The following is a 22,021-nucleotide window of genomic DNA, read 5'->3' as shown; positions in this document are numbered from 1 at the left end:
CTTGAGTGGTCTTTATATTTTCAAATTAATTTCAATAAGGTTTCTTATCATTTATTCAAAAATAAATTAACTTTACTAAAACGTATCTTACGTAGATAAACTAACCCGTCATTAGTGGTTTGGTGTAAAATACAAATAATATTAAGTAAAGACCATAGACAATATCAAAGTAAGAATAAATATAATATTCACAATAATTTGTTTAAGTGGATGTTAAAATATTACTACTCTATAAGTTATAACTATTTATGTTTATTTAGGTGCGAGGAATCGAAATTACTATTGTAGTGCTGGTCTTAATGGTCTGGGTCGGCGCTATAATAATGTTTTTCAACCGCTGGGGTAAAATTAGGATGCTTATACCATATCAACCAGACTATAAAGACACACAACTCAAAGTACCCGGAACAGGTGCATGTAATACAACCAACTCGTGCCAAAACCCAACAGGACCAAGTTTTTGTTGTTCGCAGGTCAGTGTTGTATTTTCTGTTTTAAAAAACTTAATGCTCATTTAAATTGTGTGATGCACGTGAAAATGTGATTTTTGAATATTCTTTTCTTCTATTTACTATCGATTATTTATATTTTTTTCATTTTTTAATTTATCAGCCTAAATACAGCTACCCGAAATGTACTAGAAGTCGGGTGTCAACTTATAATGTAGTATGAAACGTAGCTTATAATGCATATTTTGTTGGATACCATTAGTCACCAGAGAGACCAGGGATCACGATATTCTTTAAGTAACTAACCGTATTATGTGAAAAGCAAAATAAAAATTCCAACATGCAACAACCCTTCGACCTCACCTCGTCTGTAATGGTTAATGGAGTGATATTGTCATATGTTGGATAGTCTTCAAAATAAAAGATACTCAAAAAAATGGAAAATTATTAAGTAACCAAACTATTCAATGAATTCTATTAAAAAAAAAAAATAATGCTCTGAATTCTCAACTTACTGACTGGATATTAAAATAACAATATTTTGTATGTTATAATATTATGGTTGACAATTTTTGTCATCTAATCCTAGTTTTACCTAAATATACAAAAAGATTGTATATCTTTCAAACAATTTATATAAAATATTAAATTGTTACCTAAGGTCAAAAAAAATATAAAAAGTTTTTAGCAGCTCGAAGAAAAAGAAAGTTTATTGTATAATTATGTGTGAAATTATTTTAAACTATGTAATACTACTGATTATACATAGCATATGTATAATCAATGATAATACCTACTATTACCTATTACTTATTTAATATTCAATAAATTCCTAACTACGATGTAATTTTTTTTAAATCAATAAACCTTGACTATTTGAGAAATATTATGAATTCCACTTAACAAAAACCATAATTATTGAGTAATAATAAGTCGAACGTCAATTTTCCAACTAATTAAATACACTAAACAAATCATTAGATGTTATGTCTTACCAACTAGAAAGGATGAAGTAAGTATATTTCAATTTAAGTTATAAATTAACTACAATATCTCGGAAATTTATCAATGATTTTATTAAATGCCTACTCATTTAGTTGTGTGTTACAATAACATACAATAACAGAAAATTTCAGGATCTTAAAAGTTAAAATCGTAATTTTATTTTTAATTTAATAATACATAATACTATTATACTTAGGCAAGTAAAATTTAAAAAGCAACAATACTGCATAATTAACACATAATAATCGTACACTTTACTTTACACTTTACTATTATGTTTTTCATAAAGTAATATTTTATAACTAATAGCTTCCTTGGATACCCAAAAATATAAAATATCTACTTTGAATTAGGTATGAATTTCAAGGGTTTAAATTAAATAAATTATTCAGTTCCAAACAACTAAAAAATTTATTTTACCAAATGTTCCTTGACTTAAATTATCTTTATTGTCGAGGTGAACAAATTTGACCAGACTTACTACTGGGTATTTTCACTGATATTATCCTTGTCCCTTGTTAGTGTCATAACCAGCTTTGGATATTAAGGTACACACGATGTTGTTGTAAATATAGCTTATGTTCAATAGTGTACATAAGCTAAGATCGATAAAATTTCATAATAACGACCTTGGCACTTTTGATGACAGTGAAATGTGAAAATGTAATGTATAAGACTCACGTGTCATAGAAGTATTGTAGGGACAAGGGTTGACATCGTTTCGAAAAATGGGTGAACAAATAGTATTAGAAGTGTCCGATACCCTCTTAGAAAAAAAACATCAAAACCAAAAGTAAAATTGATATTAATAATATTTTACTCAAATTATTGTTGTATGATAAATAAATATACATATAAAAATGAATGTCTGCCTGTCTTTTATACCTGTCTCAACGGCTGAACCGATTTCGATGATATTTTTTTGTGTGTTTGAGCGGTTCCCTGGATGATTTAGATTTATTATTGGACCTGGTAGGTCCAACCCGAGGAGGTCATCAAACATGTTTGTTTATAAATAGCTGTTATTGGCTATAGGAGAATTATAAATATAATTAGTAGCAAATAAGTATTTTTGTTTTTTATTAGTTGCCGTTGGTTAATCAGAGAGATCAGGTATAAGCATGCATCAAATTAAATTTTCTCACATTGCCTCCCAAGGTGTCTGAGTTTTACTTATAGCCACTCATCGGCATTTTCCCGAAAATTCCAACTCTATATGAGACTCTCTTGTAATAATGCGAGCAGTATATTATCAGGTAGGCAATCAAATTGTGTTGGATTGCGGACCCCACTTGATGGGTACTCTATATGAATAATTTGTTTGTTTTATTTATTTATTTTTATTTTTACACGCCGATGAGCGGTTAAGTACAACTCAGTCACCATGCCCCTTGGTAGGCAATGTGTGATAATTTTATTTGATGCATGCCTATACCTGATCTGTCCAATTAACCAACGGCAACCAATAAACAAGAAAATACCAATTTCTACTAAATATATTTATAATAATTATCTTATAACCAATAGCAACCATTTATAAACACAAATTTCCTTCGTTAATCTCAAAATCCGCGTTTGAGCACCTCCCTGGGTTGCACCCACCGGATCAAATTATGAATCTAAGTCTTCCAGAGAACCGATCAAACACACAGAAAAAATTATATCAAAATCGGTCCGGCTGTTTAGACGGGCATAAAGGACAGACAAACACACATTTATTTTTTAAATAATATAGTTATAGATAATTTCAATAAGCAAATAAAATCGATAATTTATATCAAATACCTACCTAGGTATAGCCGCTGTGTTAGTCCGTCCCAACTTTCGTTTCCGTGGTTACAATTGTTAGCTTTAAATAATTATTATTCTACTATAGATAAAATACACAAATGATTTAATTGAAACTAAATCAATTAAATGCATTTATATTGTCTACTATATAATGTGTTATATAATATGTTTTCTTTTGATGTACCCAATAAGGCTATAACTATTCGTAGAAGATATTAGAGAAACGTTAATTATTTGGACATAACGAATTTCATTAAACAATAAAACATAATTAATTAATGATTATATTTCGTTGAATACTCACATAAACCAGGAAATTAGAACGTTAGTAATAATTTAGATTTTTCTTAACGTCTATTTTAAATTATGCATTTATATTGTCATCCTAAAGTATATTTTTAACTTATTTATTTGTTTTAACAATTTATTTAATAAAAACCGATACATTATTTTAATGACAAAATCATTATGCGTTAGACTGTTCATTTCCCGAAAACAAAATTCATTATAACATAACTATAAACATTCTCGTTGTAAAATTAAATCATATTTATAACTTTACTAGACATAACTAATTTTGTCTAGACATATGTATTTCTGATGGAAATTTATTGTTTCGATTCAATAACTAATCAACTAATTTACATTCATATAAGTAATTAGATATTACATTTTCAGCTGTAAAAAGATTCTGAGAAATTCAATAACAAATTCTTCGAAACCAGTTATTTGACGGGGACAAACTTGGAAGTAGTCTTTGTACAATATTTGCACATTGTATGCAATAAGTTCTTATTTCAAATTTTTAAATACAGATGATGTAATGAATTTGTGTGTAGGTATTATATAAAAAGTATATATAACACTTCAATATTAATGTATTATTAAGCTTATCGTCTTATGAAAAGTTTGAAAATATTATTTACAAAGTATACCAATTATTTTCATCAGTCATCACTAAACTCTGTAATTAAACTTTATGATCGTTTTACTATTTTTTTAAATATTTTCTTCAAATACGATAAGTCATGATTTTCTAACTTTTCGTAAATTTTACAGTCCCTAATCATAACTGTTATTGTTAAAAATTATAATGCAAGTGAATTTTAATACCTACTGCGATAATATTCATTGTGTACATATGTGTACTGCAGTGGAACAAATAATAAATGGCTAAGCCCCCTTCAGCCACCAGGACAGAAATACTAATACTTCTAAAATTATGTATATTTAATTTTAAAAAAAAAATTCTGATGGTTTGATCCCCATGAAAATTGTTCCTTTAGAGTGTAACTGAAATAGCTAACAATTATAATTGACTACCTATATTTGTAATAAATTTTGTTTTTATCTACACAATATTTTCTTAATATTTAATTAACTATAATAATAATCATACAATATCTGAATTAAAACGGTTATTAAAAATATTAATAATAATAAAAGCTATTACTTAGTTACATTTGTTAGATTTTTCTGTTAAACCCTGTACTTATATATCTTTCTTTATATAAATATATATGTATAAAAGTGCCTTTTTTATGTCCGGGATAATCTCGGAAACTACAGAACAAAATGCAATGGGGTTTTTTCAGTTTAAATACCACACAACAGAGCAGGTTATAAGCATAGTTTTATGGACTAAAATTCTGTCCACGGAATATTGAGCGATAAAATGGAAAATCACCAGTTGCGCCATCTGCAAATTAAAAATATCATTTAAAAAAAAAGGTAAAACTTTTTATCTGGCAAAGTCAGGTAGAATTGTCAAAGTCGTATAGGTTTCAACTTAAATTTGCTCTCTTATAGTATTAAAATAATAACCTATAAAAATCTATAAAAAAAAATTAATAATTATTCAGTGAACCAAGGTATCACACTAAAACCGAATACAACGATAACGATATTTAACGCAGTGCATTGGTTCATTTTGGTTGGGTGGATCACTGGAATAGGGATGAAAAGAGATGGACATAATTCTGGATATTTTTTAAGTACAATTATTTCAACCAAAATTGAGGTTATTATAATATTTTTACTTTCGCAGCATGAAGCTGCAAGTCGTTCTAAAGAGTTTGAGTGAAGTCAATAACTTCATCAATTGATGCAGTTTCAACTCAAACAGTCCTATTGCATTTTGTTATACTTGAACACACATTGAACGACACTCCACTAAACAACATTATCTGACAGATCGAATGTTCCCACTCCCATCCTGCGTTGAGAAAAGCCTGTCTAGTTTTTGATCTATTCCCGTGACCAGCCATGTATACTTATATGCATATGATCTCCACTAACTGCTGCTTGTTCGATGACCTCGTATGTTTGTTGTTGATGCATATATTTTACTATTATTGCAGTATAAGTTGGCGTGAATTCGATGCTCGATATTACTAAACCTAAGTACTTTCCCTCTGAATTTATTTCATTATTAATTTATTTTATGCCAAATAGAATATTGATACGTCTTACCTAATATGAATTACAAATTCAACACGCGTATTCAATTGTACTTACTCCTTAGCACGTTCCGTATTTGTCTAGGTATGAGTATAATAGCCCTATAGTACCATGGCACTAAATTATTTAACTAAGAGTCTGTGTGTTAAATTTAATAATAAATTATTAACAGCTTAAATATAGAAGTGCGATGAGACAAGAGTTATATGTAAATAATATCAAGTTCAATTGTACAGGTTTTAACTTTTAGTTTGAAAAACTAAGATTATCACGATTATGTGAAATCAAAGAATCAGTATTTTCGTATTTTAACATTATCAGTCCGGTTCATAACTGACATTATTCTATGGTGTATAATAATTTAAATTTTAACGATCGCATTCAATAGATTATCACTAAAGCGTATTGTTCGCTTGGACTCTTGTGCCATAATCATATTACTCAATTTTCTACTATCAGACATCAAACCATAATAGTATTTAAAGATATTCTAATTTTCTTCAGTTCGATCTGTATTTTAGATTCTGAGCGGAGCGAATTATGTATTGATTTTACAATGATATATGTTTTTTATGTATAGGTAGGTGCCTACCTAATAAAATAAAATGCTTAAATATTCATCATAAACATCTTTTTTGTTTGGAAAGTAAATCTAGTTAGTACTTTAAGAGGTAAAAAAAAAAAATTCTTCACAAAACTAGTTTTCAAGAAAATTTTCTTTTTTGTTCTAATTCATACATAACCATACATACTTTAAATTATCACAAATAGTTTGAACAAGAATGTTGTACAAATAGCATAATTTAATGTCAAACGTTTATAAACTGCTCAAAAAGTGTCAAAATCTTTTTGCGCTATTTATACACGTTTGACATTTTTGATTAGTTTTCTTTCTATACATATCTATAAATAATTGCACCAGTCAAAAAGTATTAAATGTAATACAAGGATCCTGGTTAGTTTTTAGGCATATAGGTACGATTATTTGTACAAGTATTTGAAGTTCAGAATTAAAATTAACAAATCTAAAAAAAATATATAAGCACAATTTTTTTAAAGACATTTTAAGTTCAAATTTGCACGAAATTAGATATTTAAACGAAGAATAATGATTTTAGTTATATTATTGTTTATGGAGTACTTCCACTGGGATGCCTCTTCACTGTTATTTTAATGTCACTATTTTATTATACTTATTACTTAAGCTTGTTCAAACTTGTAATAAATGACCTCACAAAGAATTTTTAAAAGAAAAAAAAAAGTTATTTTGTTGTAGTATTTGAAACTTTTATCGTATATTATTATTATTAAATTGTATACACACACTGGTATCTCCAAATTCAAATATTACGGCATAAAATCATAATAATACAACTAACCGTTCTCGCTCAAAATCATTTTTCATATGCAGTGATTTGTCATACAATTTAAATTTAACACTTACTTTACAGTGACTTAATGACAATAAGATACACACAACACCTACTATACATCAGAGCAGGACATACTTTCTATTTTTAGATAGGTATTATGAATTATGGTCAAGTTGTCAAAGACCTAGGACAAATAAATATTGTATTTATACACAATTGAGAAATTGTAACACCGTTTTATTTATTACCGGTATACTTAATAAGTAATTTTCTTTTATACTAAAAAACCGAATCTTTTTTGAAGACTACCAATTTTGATAAGCTCCTCGACGGTAGGTTCAATATTAATGAGATGACTTTAGTAAATATACCGTTGATTGGTATCTACGGTGAGTGATGACTTTCACTTTAATTTGTATTTTCATCGGTTGCGATACTATTCGATAAAATTGATTACCCGAGACTTTTGAAAATTGACATCACAAGTTGAATGTGCATGACTACCCTTTCCAGGTTCGTTTCGCATGGCACTTATAGAACATGTTTGCTTATTTTTCCCGTGTGTTTTTCTGTTTTATTTTACATATAACAGCAGAGCAGTTGCTGCATCTTGGACAATTGTTTCAAATATTCACCTCCGTCGCCGGACGTACATCCCAGAGACTGCACGTGTCGGTTCGCTTTGCTGCATAGAGCGGCGTCGTCCGAATAACCGTTAAGTATACAAATGGTAAATAGCAAGACAACAAATAATAATAATTACGACACGTTATCAGAAACTGTGGTTTTCACTCGATCTTTGTGATTTGTATTTGATTGATTATTGGTTTTTATTATTATATACACACGCATTATATTTGTATGATATATACAGTGAAACCTGTCTTAACGGACACCTGTATAATATAAAAGACATCTCTCTTGAACGGGCAATATGATAATATCCCGGCAAAAATATATGACATTGTAATATTTATAGGTAGAGATCTGTCTATATATAAAAGACAATTGTCAATAAAGGACACTTTTGATGATCACCCGACTGTCCGTTATAAAAAAGTTTCACTGTATTTATCTTTTATATGTATAAAGTATATTATACAGGTACATTGTATGGGTATGTATTATGTACTGTAAAATCTGGCAACAATGATAGAGAAAAGGTTTTCTACAGAATTCTGTTTAATTCGACAACTTTATGCCACGATTATATAAATATGATTGACAGATTTTACGGTTCATAGAATTACTATACTTCGATGTAAAAGCACGGTGTTCTTTTTTCTCTTTAGTTTTAGGTATGTTTTTTTTCTTTTTATTTAGTTTGTTAAAAATAATGTATTTAGTTTTGATTGCTAATTTTAGTAATGAATTATCTACCACATAACTATTCTAGGTATTAATAGTATTTATACACATTACCTAATATTCATATCAAAGATAAACATGTAACCATGTTTCACGTTTAAGTAACATTTTGTGGTGAAATAATATTTTCAACTAGGTGCCTACCTACTCAGTCAAGATATCGTTCATTGAAGCTTAAGGAGTTGTCTTAATTGCGCTAACAAAACTTTAGCAGACTAAAGCAGTTCTGCGGTGTATTGAAATAGCGTGTGGTGATAGTGTAATACAGTATAGAACAAACTTTTGTTATAAAGTTTTCCATTGTGTTGGCATACTATATGGCGAAAGCCGATAACTGAGATGACTTAAAATATATTTAAAATAATCTGATTGAAATGTATACTTTTGTATCACAGGTTTATATATTATAGTACAATTATTTTAGGTATATTATATTATAGATGACAATAATACTAACTACAAGTAAAAATGTTAATAGTAATTCATTATTTAAAAATATTCATTCTTCTTTATAATAAATTTATAAAAGCTCCTACCAGTATATTTTAATGAAAAATATTTTTATTTTTAAATAGGAAGACTGTTTAATAATAATTAACAAACTGCCTTATCCTTAAATTAGTAAATTGGTACCTATCTAAAACGATCATAAAATCGAATGTGTAGTATATTAGAACATATATTGTGTGTTTAATATAAATTATAGTTTTAAATAATAACCAATATATCTAGATGTGATAGATATTTAATTTTTTAAATAGTTTTAAATGTAATTTAGTCACCATGTAAATTATTATTTTTTAATAGATTATACTACCCACAACAATTAAACAATGTATAACGTTTAAAACAATTTTTATTTATAATTTGTATTTAACTACTATTTTATCTATATTGTTTAAAACATAAAAATATCAAAATTTTATCGCAGTTTTATCAAATTATTATTTTGAAATCGAGCTAGATAACTAAGTGATTAATTTAAATTAAAACAAGGATATAACACAAGTCTCTTATACTAATCAATTCTTAAATTGTTAAAATAGATTTTTGCGCTTTTTAGACTCTTAGTTTTAATTTCCTGTATAATGTAAAACTATAGTTTCCCAAGGTCTTTATTCTATTACCCTATAATTGTTTAATTTACTTAATTAATTTCAGCACTGTGCCTATAAGGCTCTATATTGTAAAATAAAGCCATACAATGCTTATATAAGTCTATGTGCAATAAATCCCTCATCGTTAATAATCAAAGAAAAATGTGTACCAAAATATCTAGTAAAATTATGTTTCTAAAGTCTACTATCATTATTTGATTGTTAAGCCGTATATAAATACATACAATTAAATAAAAAATAATGCGCCCTTGTCTCTGAAATTAGAGATTTATAAAAAAAAATAATGACAATACACATGCAGTGCAATTTACTATAGATATATAGAAAAATGTCATTATTATATATACATAGGTATCGCATTTAATTTAATTTTAAATTTTTAGATAACTATTATACTATAAGACTTAACAATTTTGGATTTTAGATGGCAACTAGTTGGGTCTCGTGGTAAAAATATCTTTTGAATTGCGGCTTGTGTTTTTCTGGGTACTCATACATACGAATTGAGATCCTGATTTCTTAACGTATTAATTTCACTTATAAAACATTTTGACATTTTTTAAATATAAAATTATATAGGTAATCTAAACTTAATTTTCCTCCCATCTTTGTACAGACTCAGGTCTGTGTGTAGCATCAATTGACTACAAGTACGTTACAAATGTTATTATTTTAAAATTAATATTATATCTGTTACTTGTATGATATTATTTTTATAAATTCAAGTTTGTCAGTTAGGTTTTTTCTAACTGCTTCATACTTTTAGAAATAAATGTTTCTTTTTCTAATATAATGTATTGTGTGTAGAAATAACCAACCCTAAGAAAGAAATCCATCAGCAATGAACTTTTTCATAATAGGTGTATTTAGTATTTTGGAACTTAAATTTACATTATACTGTTAATTGTTATTATGAAACAGCAGTCAACCAGTTACCATTAAAGATAGGAAATATTTTTGAACTAGTTAAAATCAATATAATATAATGTTATAAACCTGTAATAATATTATAATCAAATGAGGATCAATAATAATGTTGTATAGGTAAGACAGATATTACAAATATTAATGGGGCCGCCGCACCATTCGGACACAATGCAATAAAACCTTAGGCCTCAATTTGGACTAAACTTTTTTTCGAAGTTATCTTTGAAATGCAACTAGTATGCAGCCACAATTTTAACACCCAACATACGTTTTGATATAAGTATACAAAACATTTTAATAACTGAGAAATGTTGAAAAAAAATTATTCACAACCTTTATAAATGCCGATTTAAATACTAAGATTATATTGTATCATGTTGATACAGATAATATGGTACAGAAACTATACACGAACTCGTAGATATAAAAATAAATAAGTGATAAACGGTGTTGTAGTCAAAATATGTTTACACGGAAAATAACCACAGTCCTATAATATTATTATAACTATTATAAAAAATATATTTTTTTTTTACAAGTGTCACTTTTTACAGTGTCAGGTTACTATGACAACTATGAATAACCACACAACATTAAAATTGATTCTCTTTAAAAACTGATAGACATCTTTTTCATTTTAGTAAAAATATACTAGGACACTTGATGAAAAAATAATCAAAAAATATTATTAGACAATATAAAAAAAAAGCTTAAAATAAAACATTATAGCAAGGTGAATTTTAAAATGTTGAATAAATAAAATACCTGTTAAAAATATTGACAGTCATTTTACGATAAATACATTATAACATAAAGTGTAACAGTGCCTACTATGAGTACAGTCAATACATTTATATAATATATAATGTTATTTAAACATTTTACATATTGAGTGCTTTACTAAGTAAAGCTTTATACCTTCAAAACTTAGATCAATAACTATAATTTAAAAATGTACCTAATACTAAAACAGTATTGAATCGATACAATTTATTATATTATTATGTATTTTTAGAGAGTAGGTAGGTATGTATTATTCTACCTAATATTTAGTAAAATTATAGTTTATGTTCCACTAAAAGAAATTAAAATTATTAAGTACTTACGTCTTATAAATGAAACTTAATTGATTAATGATAATAAACAATATAAATACGATGATCATTGATATTATTTTCTATTATTACTCAGGATAAATTATTTCAACTGATTTTAAATTAATTCCTTTTGTTAAGCTTAGATGATTTCTCGCTTCCAGAATAATTGTAAGTAAACACTTTTAAAAAAATGCTCAGGTACTCTTAAGAGATCACATTGTTGGAGCACGCAATTAGATGTATTAAAGCAAAATTGTGCAGTTTCTTATTGAAATACGTTTGATGCACAGACCGCACCGCCAATGTCAATAATCTAGTAATCATCTATTCAATGCTATTCAACTAGCAAACAATCAAAGTTTACCTAAAAACACTTTTGCTAGTAAAATAAGGTTCAGTTTGCGATACAGTGACATACATTAGTACCACTCATAGGCGAGACGACATCGGTATGAACTCTTCTAAAATGATTCCTAAGACGTAATGACCAAATCCAACTAGCTTCCAGAAATAAGTAAATAACTTCCCTCGAAATTGAAGATTGAAGTGTTTACTGATCGTGTGAAGGTGTTGACAAACCAATAAAATCTACAATAATTTGAACCGTTGAAAGTCAGTGAACCGTTCAGATTTGTTTGCCCATTAAAATTAAAAGCTATACGCCAAAAAAAAAAATTGTTATACCCCCCCCCCCCCCATATAGTTATCGCTAAATCTCCACCGCTGCCTCAGCATTATTATCAAATAGACGATTGACGATTTGTCCTCGAAAGGACACGGGCCTAGTCGAGGGTGGTCACTTCAAGTAAGTATATATAGCATTAAAATATCATAATATTGCGTTCGGCTATATAAAATAATATGTAGTTCGAGAAAACTTAATCAATAACAATACCACTGGATACACTCGCCGCACTTGTACACGTTTTTTCCGTACCATATTTTATTATTATTATTATTATTATTATTATCATATGTGTCACCGTCTCACATGATAATACAATATAATTATCGTTTGACGTTATTTATACGTTGTTTCGATGGTTTATTGAACCGCGTCGTGTGCGCTCGTTGGTGTTTTTACAGAGGCACCTGATGCGCTGCGGCCTGGCCGATCCGTTGGACTGGCGCGTCCGGAACCTGTTGCGGTCCCGGTCACGTGTCAACTCGGCCATCTACATTAGCCCCGTCTACCAGGACGCCCACGTCCGAAACGGCATTTCGGTGAGGCCGATACGGAAGGCCCAGAGCGCGGACTTCCTGCCCAAGTACGACTACAGCGGCTGGGCCAACTACCAGCAGTTCTCGCTGCCGCTGTCCTCTGGCCGAGGTGGCGTTTGTGGCGGTGGCGTCTGTGCCAGCAGCGTCTGCACCGGCGGCGTCTGCGCCAACGCCGCCTGCGCGGGCAGTGGCGCCTGTGCCGGAGGTGTCGAGAGTACCGTCCACCAGCGGCACATCAAACAATTCCAACTGCCCACCGTTTCCATATCCATCGCGTCCGACTCGGATAAGGCGCTCAACGAACTGCTCATCTAAAAATATATGCACTGTACCACGGTACGTCCGGCACCTCATCGGGCCGCACTCATCGTAATGCGTTCCGGATTTCCCTAAATCTACGTTTTTACATCATGTACAATAATATTACGTTATGAAATTATATAATGTTATTATTTTGTTTCTTTCGTTTGGATGCTATACTGGTTAGGTACAAGACATTTAACTAAAGCTCCATTCACACGATAATAGTCATATGTTGTAGCAAGCAATTTTTAAATATACCTAATGCACTAATATACCCATTATACTATACATCCATTACCTAAACTTACTTAACTCTAACTGTACACTGGAAAATGTAGGTACCTGCTAGAAGTAATTACTTACAATTTTGCAGCAAAAATAAATGATTAACGATAACAAGTGAATATCAGCTGTTACATTTAGTTTTTGCGGGGTTGATTTAGTATAATGTCAACAATTAGTAAAATTAATAAAATAATACAATTTAAATGAATGAAACATTATTTAAGACATTAACTTTAATAAAACTATTGATAATAATTCAGTATTCTGATTGACTGAACATGTATTCTTTAACTGTAGAATATGTCCCCTACTATCAACAACTATATTATACCTACATTTTTGTAATTTACGATATCTTAGTACACAGGCTACCATAGGGATATGGGATATCACAATAACTACTATCGTGTGGAACGGACTGGAGAAATCAATATCATATCGGTACTCATTATACTAACTCGCTGTATAGTACGATCTTTTCTAAAATATGTTATAATAGACAGACAGAATAAAAAATATGTAGGCAACGATGCGTCTCCTGCATAACTTACAGTAAATTCTCATCATGTGTAGAGGGGAACGAAAAACAAATTCGATACATCGAGTTGTATTGTGATTGTAATATTATTTTAAGGGGTTTTCTATATAGAGTTGGAGATTGTGAACAATTCGAGATATCGATGATCGTGGCATATTAATATTATAATATATACGTCATAAGCCTATAGGTACCTACCGTACGACCATCAGATCTGTTAGACGTTTTCTGACATTTAATAATAGATAATATCTTAGCGATAAACGTGCGTAGAACAATATCGTGTATTGAAGGTATTTAATGGAATTAGTACTTAGGACTTTTGTTGTCGTGTTCCAAAACTACGTAAGTAATTACTAATTAGGACATGCCGTGTGTGATATCAGTAACAGTATCTAATACATGACATCATAATATAGTACGCTGTTTCAGTAAGTATATAAACAATTAGTAGATAGCTAGTCTTATAGGTCATAGGTATAAGTATACATTATAATAACTAGGGCTTGGATTTATGTACAAATACATTTTTTCACTGTGACATGATAGGTGAGTGATTAATTCGTTTCAACCGATTTCCGATGAAATTAAGTATATTTTATTCCACACATTTTTACTTATTTTGCCATAAGTACATGTTTTTACATATTTCTCAATGATTTCATTTTTCCTGCATATTTTGGCAATTTTTTTATTTACGATTTATTAGATTTATTAATAATTATATACGATTGTATCACTCCTTTGGACATTACAAATGTGAAATTTGCTATCATTACCTCTGTTGAAGTCGAGCGTTTCTTTAGTCGGTACCTAAACAAATCTGTGTAACGACCAAACCGTAGATCATATTTTAAAATTGACAATTTGAGTATGTTTATGGTATCTCATTGCTATCAATATCAAGGTGAATAAGGTTCAATTTCATAATAATTTTTATTCAAGTGCCTTAATTTTTTATTTTCATTTTTTCCCATTTATAAAGCAATTTCTAATTTTTTTTTTCTGTTTGTTTTTTTGCAATCTTTGAAATTCCATATTTTCCTTTTTTTATCACATATTAAGCGATTTGTTATTACATATATATTTACATATTTCGGTTTTTTAAATATTTATAAATCCAAGGCCTAATAATAATAACCATACACAACTATTATAATTATAAATTACAAAAATTGTATTGCAATAGCGTTACACGTTACACGTCATATTATAGAGTTTTTTGTTTATTTATTCAAAGCAATTTAACATAATATTAAGTAGGTACCTATATATTCCAGAGTAAACACTCGAAACTATTCAATAAAATATACTTTAATTAAAATGCTTAGTTAAATGGAAATTTGTTATAAAATAGTTGATTAGTAAAATTAGACTTAACATACACCCAATATCAGAATAATATTAAGTTTGAATTCAATATAAATATATTTCTCTACTAAAGCGGTAGGTAGGTACTTATGCAAGTCCATGTTCAAATTAAGTAAAATTTCATACTCCAAAATTTAAACATCTTAATATTATCCTCTAAGATGTTTGGAGTCGCACTTGACTACGTTTCTGGATGGTTTCAATTTATCACTACCTGGGACGTCTGTAAATACTGTCTTATTATTAAAATCGTTATACGAGTAACATGAGGTTTTGGGACAAATCGTACATAGTTTAATGTACATATATTTTTTTACAATTAATTATTTTTAAATACGTTAAATAACTCATCTAATATTAATTTAAAATAAACATTGATCTCTATCAAAGTAGGGTGATAAAAAATGTATTTTTATTTTATAAATTTTAGTTATTCATTTACTTACAAAGTATACTGTATACAGTATACACATTATCTCTTTCTTTTACAAACGACTTGAATCTACCTTTTTCAAAACTATTTAACTACTTGTGCCGATTATATTATACCAAATAAAAATATAAGTTGAAATAAGTCTGAATAGTCTGATAACATAATTGATGAAAACACAAAAAACGAAGTAATAAAATACATTTTTAAGAAAAAATAAATAAATTTGAATCGTTTAGCTAGAACCAACAAGATAAAAAATTCAATTAATCTACCTTATATCGGTCTGCAATCTACATATTATCTACCAATCAATCCACTTAGTATCTACATTTTTTTTCCTAGTGTTAAATAACATTTTTTAACTTTTTAAAATCAGTAATCGGGTATGTATTATATATATTATTACATATGTATTTTATAGTTTAAATTTTTCAATAATACATATAATAAACTCTGTTTTGTTTATTACACTTAGCTTCGACTACAAGTGTCATTAGCTTCATGATTATTATAATAAGCCTATATTATTAAAATATTACATAGCTTTAAAATATGTGTGTGCCAGGTGTATCTATATGGCTATATGTGTCTTCATAATATTTACATAATCGATATTAATAGTTTTAATAATACGCATAATAACAATCATTTCACATAAAAATAGTTTAAATATTTTTATGTAAAAGAAATGAAGCAAATCTATTATAATTAGCACATAACATAATAGGTGCCTAATACCTATATATTTGTACTAATTCATAACAATATAACATATTGTGAATATTATTAAATTTAAGTTAAAAACAATTAATTCGTTGTATAGTTTAATTTAAATTATTCAACCTCCAGTTATAAACACGATAGCATTTACTTAATAGGGATCTCTCATCTAATTGTTATATTATAAAATGATAAATAGAATATTTCTGTTTATAAAATAACAAATTTAAGTATATCAAACAAAATATAAAATAGGCAGTATTGATATTTGGAAAGTATATTAAATCACCATTGACCATCAATAAATTAAACATATGTATTAACATAATGTAAGAAAAAGTAATTTCACCCAAATAATTCATAGGTATATTAGCTTTTCTCATACTTCTTTATAAAGTCATAAATCATAATAATATATTATCCACGTTTAATCTTGTGACTGGATTCTATTTAGAGTATAAAGTAATCAATGAAGTAGTAAATCATTTCAGAAATATTGTCTTTGTAGGTTACTATAATATTTATTATATTCCATTTTGAACAAGATTTTTTCAAGCAATAATGGAATATCATGATTTTTATTACATTCAGCTTTTTTAGAAACCTCGTGAAAAAAATAATAGACTTATATAGAAAATATACAATTTTCCCAGACTTGCTAAATTACAATTTTTCAATAATAAAAAATAAGAAAAAAAAATAGTTTTAAAAATAATACTTCTGTGAAAATTAGTTTACTATATTATGTGAATAGGTACATTTATTTTTTTCCATTTAATAATCCAATTATCAAAAAAAAAGTTATGTTAGCTATTTTCTCTTTTATATAGAGTATAATCAGAGTTCATAATTTTATTTAAATTTGCTTAACTTTGTTATTATATATACAGTATAGAACTAAAATAAATACATTTGAATGTAATTAATATTTTGTTAAATTGTAGATATTATTATATTTTAAGAAAAAAATAATTTTAAATGCCAAAAAGTACATTTTATTTACAAATATTTGTTTGGTTATTTTAAGTGAAAAATAGGCATTTATAACTACCTCTCAAAAATATATACATTTTTAAATATTATATATTATATTAGGTAGATAATAAAATACACAATAAATAATAATAGTTTAAGATATATACGTTTTATACCTATTACATTTTTAGTTAAAGTTTTTATTACCAAGAATTTATTTTCCAAAAAAATATGTTTCTTTTAAGCATGTGGTATATGCATCTTAGAAAACTAATAATTATGGATGCTCGGTATTAGTTGAATTATAATTTAAACACAAAACATTGGCCAGCACAAACGAGTCTATATGAATAAATATAATTGTTAAACTTATTATTTAGTACCTAAGTATATGATATTTTGTGTTTGGATTTAAATTCATAAATAAACGTCTTACTGAAATGTAAAGTAGGTGATAGATATCTCATAATCGTACTCATATCTAATAAATTTCATTCTATCATAATAAAATAAACATCAACAATCAACATTAATATTGTATGGAAATATACCCAATCTATTCTTATTAAATATCGAAACAGTTTAATAAACTGTATTATCATATAATATATATATAATATAATTTGATTTAAGTTACTTAAATAATAAGAACATCTCAGCAAACTTAAGAACATTAAGTTTAAAAAAAAGTTATAAATGTCATCTGTGAGTAGTTTTTACGAAATAATTAGGCAGCCAATGACTCGGCTTCAGAAGCCTATTCTCAATACACAAAAATTAAAAAATACAATATTATTAACAATTTATTAACTTTCGTCTACTTAACTTGAGTATTTATATAAATATTAGTACTTATAATCATTATTATTTATATGATCAACCGAATTGAATGTGTATATAGTTATAAATATTAACTTTAAATATAGCTAAGTATTACTTACGTAGTCATATATAATATTTAAATAAAGTGTAATATTTCATATTTGTATCATCCAATTGTATTGTGAATGTTTTTATTTATTTAATGAAAGTCGTTAATCAATGTAATAAAAATACTTGATTACGTCTTAAATATTGAAGCTTAAGTCAATATCTATTTAAAAACAAGTTATTTTCTTGTATAATTTCTCCCTATATTATCGAAAAATGTAATATTAATTTAACACTGAATCAGTAAAGGAAAAATGACATTTATATCTCCTTTTAGTTATCCACTTACTAGTTACTATCGACGGAATAACAAATCAATATTATTATAGGCTGATTATTTTAATAGTAAAAACTTATTTCATTAATTATTTATTATATATTTAAATATTTTATTGGGAAAATACATGATAATCTCATATTTTATTCTGTTATCATTTTTAAACCCAATTGTTTTTTGTTGTTAATTTTTTTTTTGAAGAACTAATTATCAATTTTTTATTTGCTACCTACCTACATTTTTAATTCCATAATCTAAAGCGGAATCTATTTTTTAAATATGTTGATCCATATAAAACTTTAAAATTTGAACAATATGCATTAGGTAGGTAATAGTGTAAATGCGCAGTGACGCGAATAGTTCATCGTAAATTTCACATGATACGTATTTTACTCAATGAATTATTTTCCAAACTTTAAATGTTTTAATTGATTAATGTTATTTGGTATAACTTAAAATCATGAAATCAAAAATGTATGTCGCCATTTGAAAATTAAAAGTTGAAGTTATATTATTAAGTTTTTTTTTTTATATAAATGTCAAAAAAAAAATTCTAATGATAATATTTAGATCAATATAGTGTAAATACTGAATATGTATAGTACATACAAATGCTATACCTATACAAATATCTATAGCATGTGTAATTTGTTTTAAAAATGTATAGTAATTATAATCTTTAAACAAAATAAATATATGTTAATAATAAACAAATATATAATTCAATTTAATGCATAACCTAGTTTTTAATTTTTAATTATTTGGTATTAAAAATCATATTAGTTTTCATGATATGTGTTTACCAAACCAATTTTACTGTCATGATGTCTACGTTCTAGATACCTATTACAAAAAGTTTTTGGAAACATCCCGATTAAAATAATGCTTTTCAACGTTTACTGAGTACGATTATTAAGCCCTAGAATTCAGAAATTGGTAATACCCTTTACCTAGTGTAAACTGTCATCAGCATGTTTATTGAGAATATTTAAAAACACATTCAAGTTAAAACTTCTCACATCATTAATGTAATCTATTGTATCTTGTATAATTCGCTACACTTAAAAAAGAATAAAGCTTAAAGCTCTTAGATTCCAATTAAAAAATCAATTGGTTTTACAGTATAGGTAATGTTTTTTTTTTAGTTTTATACCTATGTTGTAACGTTATCTGGTAGAACTACTTCAAAAGTTTCAGACAACTTTTTACAAAAATAAAAAAATCTAACTTAAGAGAGAATAAGATAGTAATAGGATAATTATTCAATATAGATAGTGGCTACCCACATAATTGTGAAAATCTGTACCTTATATAAAACAATAATTACAAACTATCACCATTTTTCTCTAATAAAAATCATTTTTTTCTTGCATTTATCATTGGGCTTTCAAATACTAAAAAAAATTATACCCACCCACTAGCTGAATGACAGTGACTTATCCATCTCTTTAACTATTCATTTCACTCATAAATTATAACAATAAATTGTGTTGTTTGTATTCACTTAGTGGAATCAGTTTATTTAATTGATGTGTGCTTAAACAATAGATTTTCAAGATCAATTAAGCTCCAAGTTTTCATAATTTAAAAATGTCTGAGTGTAATAAATAATCATAGACAATACCAGTAATTTATGCCTGATTAATCAAGACAAACATTTTTTCTTAGATCAATTAATTAAAAGTTATTAACTATTATAATATATTATACTTAAAATGAAATAATACGTAGAATATACATGGTTAGGAATTCGGAGTTACAACTCATAACACTTGAGGAGTATAATATTTTAGTAAGGCATGAATAGAAATATTTATCTTTATTTTTTGTTCGTCATGTGTTAATACACTGTCGGAAAATCGACTGGTTTTTTTTTATTAATAATAAACATACAATAGACATTGTCTTAGAATTCATTTAATTATGCCATTTTTCACTTACCATTCAAGTTTAATTATTTTTTGTTATTTAATATTATTTTCCTTTCACACACACAAAACATTCCACTAAATACTGGTGAATTTGCTAACTTTACCGTACAATATATATTAATATTAAACTTGGGTACAGTATTAGGAAAAACGATAAATTGTATTTATTTTATTTTAACATAAACAATGATCGCATTTTGTGTATATTATATAAATGTCTGTTTTAAATAATATATAAACCCCAAATGAATTAAATACAATATTTAAATTACATAATTGAAAACAAGTAAAGCAACATTATAACTATGAATACTATTAAAACTATAAAAATTAAAATTGTTGCTATATTATCTAATATAGAGTGTAAGTACACATCTTAAGAACAGTCTCATTAAAAATACCTAAATGTTTCAAATCTTCCCTACAGCCTACGGGTATTATTGTACACCATAATAATCACAACCTTCCGACATTATATTTTGCGTTAAGTACTAAAGTATTTACGTGCATACTTCGCACAATAAATGTTGGATGAAAACCAGCCGCAACGTCTCATCCCCACAAAAGCACCTCGGGCTCATCTCCGAACCCCACCCACTGATGTCTACACTACACTGCACTATAAAATAAGAACATTAAACGGTGATGTATTTTTTATATTCACCAAAAAACAAAAGAACTATTAAAACAACACAAACTTGAAAGGTTTTTTTTTAGATATCGTATTATACAAATGAAAAATAAAATTGGAAAAAGTGTATTTTATTAATATGCTATAATGATGTACAATTTTACACTGTACTTCAATCATTAACAATAAGTATTTTAAATACATTTTTTGAAAATATTATAATAATATAAACACAATATAGGTCATATATATAAAAAAATTCTAAATGTGGTTTTTGAAAAATTTAAAACATGCGTATAATATTATAGTGACATATTGTTAATAACTATTAAGAGGACTTGATATCAATTTATAATTTTAAAATACTCATAACTCACGTTAAAATTAAAATATAATAAAAAACCTATGAGGTTGCCTAGATAATAATCTTACCTTTAGATTTTATAAGAGGCCAATTCGCACTAATTTTTAAACTAACGGAGCTACACGTGTTCCCCGCGTAAACCACACACGTAAAATTTGTTATGTTACGCACTTGTAAGACAGAGACAACACATGCAGGTATCACGTCCTCTTAATAACATACGAAGTGTTCGCTTAACCATCACATTTTGACAATAAACTATACAACATCAGTATTTGTGATATAATTTTCGTGTGACATTTATTTTTTATCTCATCCATCCAATTTGTGATGGACCTTAAAACTGCAGAATAAAACGAATTCTCCTATTCATACCTGAATATAACAAACAGGACCGCAAACATAGGTGTATTCCCAAATATACATGTCTAAGCTGACAACATGGAGTTCCAGT

The 22,021-nt window shown here is 27.3% G+C and overlaps 1 protein-coding gene across 1 annotated transcript; it reads left to right on the top strand.

Moving 5' to 3' along the window:
* Nucleotides 1-258: 258 nt before the first annotated feature.
* LOC111042743 lies at nt 259-13,384 on the top strand. The gene is made up of 2 exons (XM_022327449.1): nt 259-473; nt 12,675-13,384. The coding sequence occupies exons 1-2, from the start codon at nt 300-302 to the stop codon at nt 13,122-13,124; spliced, it is 624 nt and encodes a 207-aa protein (XP_022183141.1). The 5' UTR covers nt 259-299; the 3' UTR covers nt 13,125-13,384.
* Nucleotides 13,385-22,021: the final 8,637 nt, after the last annotated feature.

Source organism: Myzus persicae, unplaced genomic scaffold, assembly GCF_001856785.1.
Source record: "Myzus persicae strain clone G006 unplaced genomic scaffold, MPER_G0061.0, whole genome shotgun sequence".
In the NCBI taxonomy this organism is placed as follows: Eukaryota; Metazoa; Arthropoda; class Insecta; order Hemiptera; family Aphididae; genus Myzus; species Myzus persicae.
The sequence above is the reverse complement of the archived record's forward strand: the minus strand, read 5'-3'. Positions and strand labels throughout refer to the sequence as shown.

Excerpts from the sequence above, each read along its gene's own strand:
- LOC111042743 (XM_022327449.1), top strand. The coding sequence starts at position 300 with ATGGTCTGGGTCGGCGCTATAATAATGTTTTTCAACCGCTGGGGTAAA. Across the intron at positions 474-12,674 it reads CAAGTTTTTGTTGTTCGCAG|AGGCACCTGATGCGCTGCGG; the intron begins GTCAGTGTTGTA and ends GTGTTTTTACAG.